Source organism: Anolis sagrei, chromosome 2, assembly GCF_037176765.1.
Source record: "Anolis sagrei isolate rAnoSag1 chromosome 2, rAnoSag1.mat, whole genome shotgun sequence".
NCBI lineage: Eukaryota > Metazoa > Chordata > Lepidosauria > Squamata > Dactyloidae > Anolis > Anolis sagrei.
In genome coordinates, this window is record NC_090022.1 from 17,258,220 (window position 1) to 17,269,875 (window position 11,656).

The following is an 11,656-nucleotide window of genomic DNA, read 5'->3' on the forward strand; positions in this document are numbered from 1 at the left end:
ATGACATTATGTAACACAATTTTTGTTGCACAATTTTACGAGCTTCAGCTCGTCTCGTTAATGGCATGGGGGCTGCTGACTGAGTGGTGCTGGAGGAGGAGGAGGAGGAGCCGGATCCGGATGGCGCGCGGAGGCCGCTTGTGAGCGCGCGCGCGCCATCCAATCGCTCCGGCTTCTGCGCCCCCCTCCTCCTCCTCCTCCTCCCAGCTGTGTTGCAGGAAGTGCAGCTGGGAGGAGGAGGGGGGGGGGCGCAGAAGCCGGAGCGATTGGATGGCGCGCGCGCGCTCACAAGCGGCCTCCGCGCGCCATCCGGCTCCGGCTCCTCCTCCTCCTCCTCCAGCACCACTCAGTCAGCAGCCCCCATGCCATTAACGAGACGAGCTGAAGCTCGTAAAAACAATGGGGGCTGCTGTTTCGATATTTTCAAACCCTTCCGGGTTTGAAAATATGTTTTGATATCGCTTCGTTTTTTAAAAAAATAACGATTAAAATACGAAAAACGAATTAACGATACAAAACCGACAGGCCTAGTACCTAGACTGAAGGAAATAATAGTACTTCCCTCAGCTACAAATAATAATAATAATAATAATAATAATAATAATAATAATAAAAACAACAACAATACCACAAATACCATCTGCCTGCAACAAAGAACTGGTGAGATCACAAGCCGGAAAAAGTTACAGAGAATTAACACACCAAACTCCTCTGGGACTTTCGGATTCAGACAGACAAAGTTTTGGAGCATAATATTCCTGACCTCACAATTGTGTTAAAAAACAAAGTATGGATTGTCGATGTCCCAATCCCAGGTGACAGCAGGATTGCAGAGAAACAACTGGAAAAGCTGACACGATATGAGGATTTAAAAATCGAACTGCAAAGACTCTGGCACAAAGACCTTGGCCTGCACTTAAACACAATCGACACTGACAAAATTACCATCTGCCAGCTGCAGAAGGCCACTTTACTGGGATCTGCACGCATTATTCGCCAATACATCACACAGTCCTAGACACTTGGGAAGTGTCCCACGTGTGATCCAATTCAACAGCCAGCAGAGTGTCTGCTGTGGACTCATCTTGTTGTGTTTCAAATAATAATAATAATAATAATAATAATAATAATTTTATACCTCGCCACCATCTCCCATAGGGACTCGGGGCGACTTACAAAATATGCCATACATACAATACATAATACATAAAATAAAATACATCAACATGCAAACAGTAATACATTACATAAACCAGGAATATAAATTGAATAAAATGACCTCTATTAAACATAGAATCAGTTAAAAGATCCACGTAGATCCAAGCCCAGCTGAATGCACCAAATGTAGATATAAAGTGCTAAGTGATTGGCAATCGGTTCTGGTTACTGTTACTGCATAGGTCAACAGCAAGCTAGACTATTAATGGTTGGGAGCTCACTCTGACCTGGGCTGGCTTCAAACTCATGATCTCTCAGTCAGTAGTGATTTAATGTAGCTGGCTACTAACTCACTGCGCCACAGCCTGGAATCCAGCACATGTCTATGATTGGCCACTTGCAGGTGGAATAACCTTTTGGGCATTATCTTCTGACAGCCTTTCTCTTGATTAGGACATCATGGCCTGAAGCGAGTGATGAAAGAAGAAGAGGAGCCTTTGGAACTGATTCATCAGGTTTCAGAGATAAATGATCCCTCTCCAACTGACCATTCAGGTGAAAGAGCTATTAGGATTTGATTTTCAGATTTCTTTAAGGTTCTTTAGGATTTCAGATGGATAATTGGGTTGTGAGGGTTTGCCAGTTTATTATCTTTATAACAGTCATAAGGTGTATTGTCGAAGGCTTTCATGGCCAGAATCACTGGGTTGTTGTAGGTTTTTTCGGGCTATATGGCCATGTTCTGAGGATGCTTGCCATAGATGCAGGCGAAACATCAGGAGAGAATGCCTCTAGAACATCGCCATATAGCCCGAAAGAACCTACAACAACCCAGTCATAAGGTGACTTCTGATAACTTAGTGAAACACAGTAATTAACACGAGGAAAAGTATAAAACTACAAGCAACTCTGTCTGAAAATATTCAAATTATTACCTTGTTGAGTTTAACAGAAGCCATGTGGTTTGATCTGTTTAGGTTTGTGTTAAGCAGAGTAAAAGAGTTCAAATACTTTTTTAAAGGAAAAATAATCAGATCTTGAAAGATCCCATTGCCATAACTCTGATAAAAGTGATGGGGAAGCTATCTTTCATCACCAAATACTGGAATCGTCACTGAAAACAGCTATTGGCTACTACTGCTTTCTTTCTCAAACTATTTCCTTTTGTGGCAGTGAAAATAGAAGAAGGTGAAGCAGAGGTCCATCCATCTCAGGAGATCAGGACAGTTGAAGCTTCCTGCCCTGGTGAGAAAGGGTATATTTGATACATTTTGTATTCCTGTACCCAAAGTTCTTACATTCTGTGCTGTATTGGATTCCATATAAACAATTACATGTCCATATATATATAGACATGAACTTCTATAGCAAAACACTGCATAGTAGATTGCTTTTGTCTATTAGCCATACACTTTTGCCGTTTCCCTTCCATCCAGTTATAGACCAATATGGATTTGCTATTAATGTTTGGATGTCTCCATTGTTTATTAGCAGAGTGTGCAAATGGTGTGGTTTTAGCCAGTTCAGAATTTGTACTCACAGAATGGATTTGCTATTAAAAGTTTGGATGTCTTCATTTGTTTATTTCCAGAGCGAAATCTTGCTGATGCGTCACTTTCGACACCAGAAAGTTTCCAGGTGAATTCTGTCGAAGCACTTCAGCAGACTCCTTTCTGGAGGCGGTCTTTAGCTGACCAGTTGCAAGTCATAGAGATGGGACCAGAGAGGCCTCCTCTGATGCTGCAGCAGTCTGGTTGCGACAGAGGGAAAGAGTACACCCGGAGGTTCAGCGCAAAGTGGTACGACAAAAAGGAGTGGCTGTGCGGAAGTGCTGCGAAAGATGCGCTCTTCTGCTTTCCCTGTTTGCTCTCGGTTGGCGGCACGACATGGACTCAGACCGGAGTCAGGGACTTAAAGCACCTGGCCGACAAGATCAAGAAGCACGAAGAATCCAAGAGCCACATGGACAATTGTGTGAAGCTTGCCAAGTTAAGTAAAAACAGTGTGGTGCAGCTTGGTGAAGACGACCTTGCGTCTATTAAAAAGCACAACCAAGAAGTTGAAAACAACAGATACAAAATTTGGGTCGTTGTTGAAAGCATATCAAATATCATTGATAGCATTCCATTCTGCGATGCTTTTGAACTGGGGCTTTCCGATCAGGATGAGACGGAGGATTCAATGAACTTGGACATGTTTGGGGGGCAGCTGAATCCTGTGGCACCCATCGACTTGGTCATGGAACTTCACATGCAGAATTCCTCTGTGTTAAGAGATCTGTCAAAGACAACTCAGAATGAAATACTTGACTGTATGTCAAAAGTGGTAAAGGATTATATTAAACAGCAGGTGAAAAGTGCTCATTTTGTGGCCATGGAAGTAGCTCACATAAGTGTCTCCAGCCACTCCCAAATGGCACTGACCTTCCGATACATCAATGAACACAGTTCATTGGTGGAATGCTTTTATGCTGTCGCTGAACTGGAAGACCATCGGGCTGAAAACATGGCTGCCTTTTTGCTCCAGCAGCTGGAAGATGTGTTTCCAGAAGCAAAAGAGAAGCAGAAACTTATTGCCCAGAGCTATGATGGGTTGAGCATGGCGCACGGTGACCATATAAGAGTGCAGAATAAGATTCAGGAAGTATTCCCTCATGCCCAGTATGTTCACTCCAGTGCCCATCAACTCAACGTGGTGATGCAACAAGTCGCATCTCAAATCCAGGAAGTGGGAAGTTTCTTTGCTAATCTTTCCAAGATCCCAGAGTTCTTTGCATCCGATGCAAAAGCAAAGGAGGTTTTGGAGACTATTCTAGGACTCCAACATTCCAGATCAACTCAAACCAACTGGAACCTTAACATCCAAACAGCAAATTACGTGTTTGAAAAGAGGCTGGAACTCATTGAATGCTTTCTTGAAATCAAAAGGACTTGGAAGTCCGACGACCCTGCAGTCCAGATGGCTGACCAGATCCTCCAGTTGCTGGAAAAAGATGGCGAGTTCCTCTACTTTTTGTCCCTGTTCCACAGGATAATGCCTCAAGTGGATGCCTTCCGCAGGCAGCTCTGGGTTTCAGGGATGGGCCCTGTAGCGGTCAAAAAAGCTGCCTCAAACTTTGTGAGCACAATTGGTTCTGTCAGTGATTCCATTGGGAGCTTGTTCTCTAAATTGCCTTCAGAATCCGTGCTGCCCAAAGGCAAAACGAAGGAAACCCTGGACCAAATGGCATCAGAAGCCTGCAATGTTATCATCGCACATGCCAAAGAACGTTTTGCATTCACCACTCACCTACTGGGTGCAACACTAGTCCAGGGGACTTTGTTTTGGGCACACAATAGGACATTTCCACAGGCAGCGTTGGATCAAACGGTTGAGGCCTACCCAATGCTGGAGAAAGAGAGACTAAAGACGGAGCTTGGCGTCTTGTACAAAATGAAAGAACTCTATAGCTGCACAAGCCTTTCAACACTTTTGTGTGTGCTCATAGACACACCCTTAGAGCAAACACGGACATTGCTGAGGATCGCCATCACCACCCCCAAAATGGTGGCAGAAACAGAACAGACGCCGTCAGCGCTGAAGAGGGTCAAGGCTCTCCTGCGCAACACGGCATCTCAGGACAGACTCAGTGCTTTGGCCACCCTGTTCATTGAAAAAGAGAAGATCAAAAACATCCCGGACTTCAATAACAAAACAATCGAACTGTTTGCTAGGCAGGGAGAACACCATGCAGACTACATGTACAAATAGGGAGCAGGGTTGATTTTCCAAAAACTGCTTTTCAGAACTGAGGTTGTTAAGCAAATAAATATGCTGATAAACTGCCTTTCAGAGAGATGGGAGTCGAACTCCAGCCAGGAGTGAGTGGTCGGGTTCAAGTTACAAGTTCTCTTGGAGTTTGTGCTTCTAGTTGTCAAGTCATCAGCTTTTCTGGTTTAATGTTTTAGAGTACAGTGGGCTCTTGGTATCCATTGGGCTTTGATTCTAGGGGCCCTTCCACACAGCCATATAATCCAGAATATCGAGGCAGAAAATCCCACAATATCTGCTTTGAACTGGGTTATCTGAGTCCACACTGCTATATATTCCAGTTCAAGTCAGATATTGTGGGATTTCCTCCCTTGATATTCTGAGTTATATGGCTGTGTGGAAGGACCCTTAGGGATCAAGCAATCCCAGGTCAAAACGTTCTGTGTCATATGCTGGGTCTGAAGATATTTTGAGGTCAGGATTATGTTTCAATAGATCAGAGATCATCACATTACACTGTGAAATAATTGCTATTCCACCCAAAATAATCCATGAAAAATGAAGACTTGGGGTCCTTCCACACAGCCATATAACCCAGAATATCAAGGCAGAAAATCCCACAATATCTGCTTTGAACTGGGTTATCTGAGTCCACACTGCCATATATTCCAGTTCAAAGCAGACAATATGGGATTTTATTCAGATGTGTGGAAGGGGCCTTGGATTGACACACACACGGATACCTTTATATAAAATGGCGCTTTTGGGGAGATGGGGGCATTTTAAATGTGGATGATTGAGTCTGTGGATGAGAAGGGCTGACGATACAGTTCCATAAACCCATTCTCCTAAGTTGGCTTGGGAAAGCTGATGTACTTTCTGAGAGCTTTTGTCTGCAGTCATAATTGGTGAGAGGCCCATATCTCATGCTCCTTTATCTCTTGAAAGTGAGCACTGGGAACCCCAGTCAGGAAGCAAGCATGGTACGTTTAGCATAACCCAACCCTCATCCGCATAGCAGTAACAGTGGCAAAACACAGACATTATCACAGGTGTTTACTTTTGAACAGTCTCTATTTTATTGCTATTTGTTTTGCCTAGTAATCATTAAAAATAGAATAAAAAGTATTTGAAAATACAGTTGGAACAACAAGTAAACTGCTCTGTACATTAGCCCTGTTTGTCATTTTGAATATGGTAGAAAGACAGGGCTTAACAAATAGACTGATTACTGCAGTCGGAGATTTATCCAGATGGGTTTGTGGACTTGTTACAATGTTTTCATGAGGGCAAGCTGCATGTGTTTTGTCCTTGAAAATAATAAAACTAAAGTGATTTTAAAAATCAAGTTGTGAAAGATTTTTTGGGGAAGTTATTTATTGCATTTGTAGTACTGTCAGTCCTCTATATTTATGGGTTTAACTTTTGCAGATTTGATTATTATTGTTTTCCTAGGAATCTCTGTGCCTTCAAGTGCAATTCTGTGATCAACATCCAGCAAAAGTTTACATTGGAGAGCCTGGTGGCGCAATGAGTTAAACCTTTGTGCCGGCAGGACTGCTGATTGATAGGTCAGTGGTTCGAATCCGGGGAGAGTGGGTTGAACTCCTTCTATCAGCTCCCCATACAGGGACATGAGAGAAGCCTCCCACAGGATTGTAAAACATCAAACATCCGGGCATCACCTGGGCAACATCCTTGCAGACAGCCAATTCTCTCACACCAGAAGCGACTTGCAATTTCTCAAGTTGCTCCTGACACGGAAAAAAATTGGAGAATCTATAGTTTTCTAGAAAGGTATTTTCACAGGTGTTCCATTCCTGATTTCACCTCAATCTCAATTCAGGATGCAAGACACACATTGCAAAAATCCTGGTAGTCCCTCTTCAAACTACAGAGGACAACACAGAAAAAAACTTTTTTAAAAAAGTCCTTGTGTCAAAAATAAATGCGTTCACTTTGGAACCAGAAAAAAATCATGTTCTCAAACAGAACTGGGATCGAGTTAAGGAAAAGTAATTTTTCATATGTGGATTCATCCTAAGTGTTCCAAAAAAAATAAAATTAGAAGTTCTATTTAGTTCTGTTTTGAAAATCCATGCAGTTATATTTACCCCAGAAAATTTCTTGCAACTCCTGATACAATCAGAACCTTTTATGCCAGCACACCAAGTGGATTTATTTTAACCCAGCACTATACTGGAAAGAACAGGAACAAAATCTGGGACTTTTTTTCCTAATGTGAATGTGTTGAGTGTATGTCATTGTGCCAGCTCCATGGCTGCACTCACACATGTCCTACTACTTCTAGTACCAGAGGGAGTGTATTTCTGCATATCTGTTGGTTAGGAGCAGTTTGTGTACTTGGGTCCTGCTTGTGGAGTTCATCACAAGGCTGGTCACTTTATGAACAGGATATTGGATTAAATAAGTCTTTGATCTGAGCCAAATAGCTCTTCCTAACTTTACTTACTCAAGTTGCTTCTTATTTCTAAAATGAGGAGGAATCTCTGCATGTATCTTGCATTTTGTCATAATGATCCACATAGAAGTGTGTTAAGGTGAAATGAATAGGGATTAGGTCCTATTGGTTACTGACTGTCTGAAATCTAGAACAGTGGTTCTCAAAATGTGTTTTTTTAAATTCATTTTTATTAGTGAAAAACATCAATACATATCAACAACATTGAGGACGCTAAACTAAAAGAAGAACAACGTATAGTACTGATTCCTTATACAGTGAAAGTGGGTGAAAATGATTATGGAAGAAAAGTAAGGCTGTATGAAGAGAAAAGGGGCGAAGAGAGAGAGAGAAGAAGAAGAAGAAAAAAGAGGGGGGAGCCCTACATTGATAAATATGTGACAAGCAAAGGAATCAGCATCTACAGCCACAAAATACCAACATAATACATTACTCCTGTTACTTCCAGACTGCTTGATGTGGTAGTGTTTGTTTCTTGTGCTAAGCTCCTTCCCCCTTGTATATACCTCTGTACATATAACTAATATTTGACTTCTTATATTTGACTTCTTTATTCCACTTTTATAAACATTTGTAACTCTTGTTTTTTAAATAAATTAATAAAAGTTATCCCAGTTTGTTTTGTTTGATGTTGGTCTATTCTGAGCAAGGTTTTGAATCAATAAATCCATATTCATAATGTCTATAGCTTTCTCAATCCATCCATTAGTTGTTGCTGTTACTTTTGCTTTCCAGAAACGGGCTATGTTTATTCTTGCCGCTGTAGCAAGATAGAAAAATACGTTATCTCTATTTCTATTTGAAAGTCTAGAATTCCCAATAAAAAAAATACTCAGGTTTAAATTCAAATTTTAATTGCAGGATTTCTTTCATCTTTTTGTATATTTCGTACCAAAACTTTTTAATAACCTTACACTCCCACCACATGTGCATGAAAGTGCCTGTATTTTTCCCACACTTCCAACATTTCTTGTTGATCCTTCCCTTGCTATATTTAAAGTCCACGACCAAGTATGAAGATCTTATTGGAATTCAGTGTAACTTTGCTTTAAAAACAAAACTTGAATCTGTGCCACTGAATGACTGGATAGGACTGCCAGGAAAGACTAAACAATACGCCTCTTTGTGTCCGCTATTGACATGGCTTTTCAGCTTATGGTCACACCAAAAACAAACAAAGTAAGTTGGATGCCACCCTGGATTTACGTATTTAGCTGTTGATCACAAAGCCCGATTTTAAAACTGGTACTGTAGGTACAAAAATTCAAATTTTAATTGCAGGATTTCTTTCATCTTTTTGTATATTTCGTACCAAAACTTTTTAATAACTTTACACTCCCACCACATGTGCATGAAAGTGCCTGTATTTTTCCCACACTTCCAACATTTCTTGTTGATCCTTCCCTTGCTATATTTAAAGTCCACGACCAAGTATGAAGATCTTATTGGAATTCAGTGTAACTTTGCTTTAAAAACAAAACTTGAATCTGTGCCACTGAATGACTGGATAGGACTGCCAGGAAAGACTAAACAATACGCCTCTTTGTGTCCGCTATTGACATGGCTTTTCAGCTTATGGTCACACCAAAAACAAACAAAGTAAGTTGGATGCCACCCTGGATTTACGTATTTAGCTGTTGATCACAAAGCCCGATTTTAAAACTGGTACTGTAGGTACAAAAATTCAAATTTTAATTGCAGGATTTCTTTCATCTTTTTGTATATTTCGTACCAAAACTTTTTAATAACTTTACACTCCCACCACATGTGCATGAAAGTGCCTGTATTTTTCCCACACTTCCAACATTTCTTGTTGATCCTTCCCTTGCTATATTTAAAGTCCACGACCAAGTATGAAGATCTTATTGGAATTCAGTGTAACTTTGCTTTAAAAACAAAACTTGAATCTGTGCCACTGAATGACTGGATAGGACTGCCAGGAAAGACTAAACAATACGCCTCTTTGTGTCCGCTATTGACATGGCTTTTCAGCTTATGGTCACACCAAAAACAAACAAAGTAAGTTGGATGCCACCCTGGATTTACATATTTAGCTGTTGATCACAAAGCCCGATTTTAAAACTGGTACTGTAGGTAGAAAAATGAAATAATTTCATTCATTACCTTAGGTGCAAATTCAGTATTTCCCTGAACAAAAAACATGTTTGTGTTTATATACAGTATTTTTCTTATATGAAAATGAAGGTTTGTGGTTATATTTAAAATGCTTTCCCTTTAGTTCCAAACCTTCTGCATTCTATGAAATGTTCAGGTACCGGTAGTAGGAGTAGATGAAAGAAGGAAGAGCTCTGTGGGTTCACAATACTTAGTAAAAAAAAATCAGGGACAGAGTTTCGGTTGCGGGTGGTGGGGGAAGTCCTCTGAAGGCTTCCATGCCAAAAAAGGTTTAGGAAGAATAAAGTTACCAGTTTAGGATCAAGCCGGGAGGAAGATAATAAAGTAACACCATAGATGACCCCCTCAGGAAAACCTTTATAAGTTGCAGCAGCAAATAAAATATACTTTGCAAATTGTATCCAGCTTCTGCTTTCAGACCTGAGCAGAATATTTGCAAACAGCCCTTTCAACTTGTCTGGAGCTGAGCTGCTCCAAAATTGGGACTTTCCTTTTTTTCCTCCTGCCTGAAAATAACCCATGAAAACTGAAAATTTAGGGACATAACAATCTCAGGTTAAAGGACTTTAAGGGCAGGGGTTTTTTTTGTGGCAGGAGCGACTTGAGAAACTGCAAGTCGCTTCTGGTGCGAGAGAATTGGCCATCTGCAAGGACGTTGCCCAGGGGACACCCGGATATTTAATATTTTACCATCCTTGTGAGAGGCTTCTGTAATAGTATGATAGCTGGGTGTGGAAGCTTTGAGTGTTACATTGTTGCCGCTTCGCTCCTTCGGGAGCGTTGTTTGTGCAACGCAGAACGGAACACATGACCGAGACTGATAGTATAGAAGGAATGTAAGAGTTCTTTAATGGTAAAACCCTAACCCTTACCATAACCCTTATCCTAAAACTTACCCTAAGCCTAACCCCTAATCCTAACTCTAAACCTAACCCAAACCCTAAACCTTATCCTACCTTGCCCTAAACCTTACCGTAACCCTAAGCCTAACCCCTAACCCTAATCCTAACCCTTACCCAGAGGCGGCCCTAGGTAATTTTCAACGGTAAGCAAACAGTATTTTGGTGCCCCCCCCCCCCAACCAATCACTGATATATATTTTCTGTTTGTCGTGGGAGTTCTGTGTGCCATATTTGGTTCAATTCCATCATTGGTGGAGTTCAGAATGCTCTTTGATTGTAGGTGAACTATACATCCCAGTAGCTATAACTCGCATATGTCAAGGTCTATTTTCCCCCAAGAGCGCCCCTGGGCAAAATCAACTATACTGCAAATGCTTACTTTGCATAATGGATTGAGCCGCCCCTGCCCTTACCCTAAACCTTATCCTAGCCCTCCCCTCCTTTCTATCCTACCTTCATTGTGCTGTTCTCCCAGCTGTCACTCCATCCCCTTTCTGGGCCACGTGGTCCCTTCCCTTATTCACAACCGCCGTTCCAGAATGTGTGTAACGCTCGGAGCTTCCGGACCCAGGTATCAAACTATCACTGAGGCTTCTCTCATGTCCCTGCATGGGGAGCTGGAGCTGACAGAGGGAGCTCATCCGCACTCTCCCCGGATTCAAACCTCCCCATCTGTCTTCAGTCCTGCTGACAAAAGGCTTTAACCTACTGTGCCACCGGGGCTCCTTGGTGGGCAGGATTAAAATAGACTATCAATAATGATTATAATTGCATGTGGCATTGTTGTAGTTTTACTATACAGTGTTCCCTCACTTATTGCTGGGGATAGGTTTCAGGACCTCCCGCAATAAGTGAAAAACAGCAATGTAGGGATCCTCTATTTATTTTAATATTTATACATTATTTTAATAGTTATACACCATTTTAAGTCTTTATAAACTTTAAATAAAGTGAAGCAAAGGAAGGCCCTTCAAGGCTGGAGGGGGGTGGGGTGGGGAGGGAGGACCAAGGAGGGAAAACGCTTTGGAGAGCGGCAGCGGCAAAACCCCACAAAACAGCAAAAATACCATGATATATTTTTTAAATTAATATTTTTTTAAATCCGCAAAACAGTGAGTCCGCAATAAGTGAACCGTGAAGTAGCGAGGGAACACCATTATATTGTAATATAATTAGTAATATAATAGTAATAACTAGCCGTCTTCTGCCACGTGTTGCTGTGGCCCAG

General features: G+C 41.5%; 1 protein-coding gene across 4 annotated transcripts in view; it reads left to right on the forward strand.

The window, feature by feature from the left end:
* The window catches only part of LOC132765241 (zinc finger MYM-type protein 1-like), a 10,692-nt gene extending 4,440 nt beyond the window's left edge, over positions 1–6,252 (forward strand). For 3 of the 4 annotated variants that reach the window (XM_060759476.2, XM_060759477.2, XM_060759475.2), the window contains exons 3-5: positions 1,612–1,713; positions 2,332–2,403; positions 2,750–6,252. In XM_060759476.2, the coding sequence (XP_060615459.2) occupies positions 1,612–1,713; positions 2,332–2,403; positions 2,750–4,908 (2,333 nt within the window). In that variant the 3' untranslated portion in view covers positions 4,909–6,252. Of the gene's footprint in view, positions 1–1,595; positions 1,714–2,331; positions 2,404–2,749 lie in introns of all 4 variants that reach the window. The other variant, XM_060759478.2, reaches the window with a different exon arrangement.
* The last annotated feature ends 5,404 nt before the right edge of the window (positions 6,253–11,656 follow it).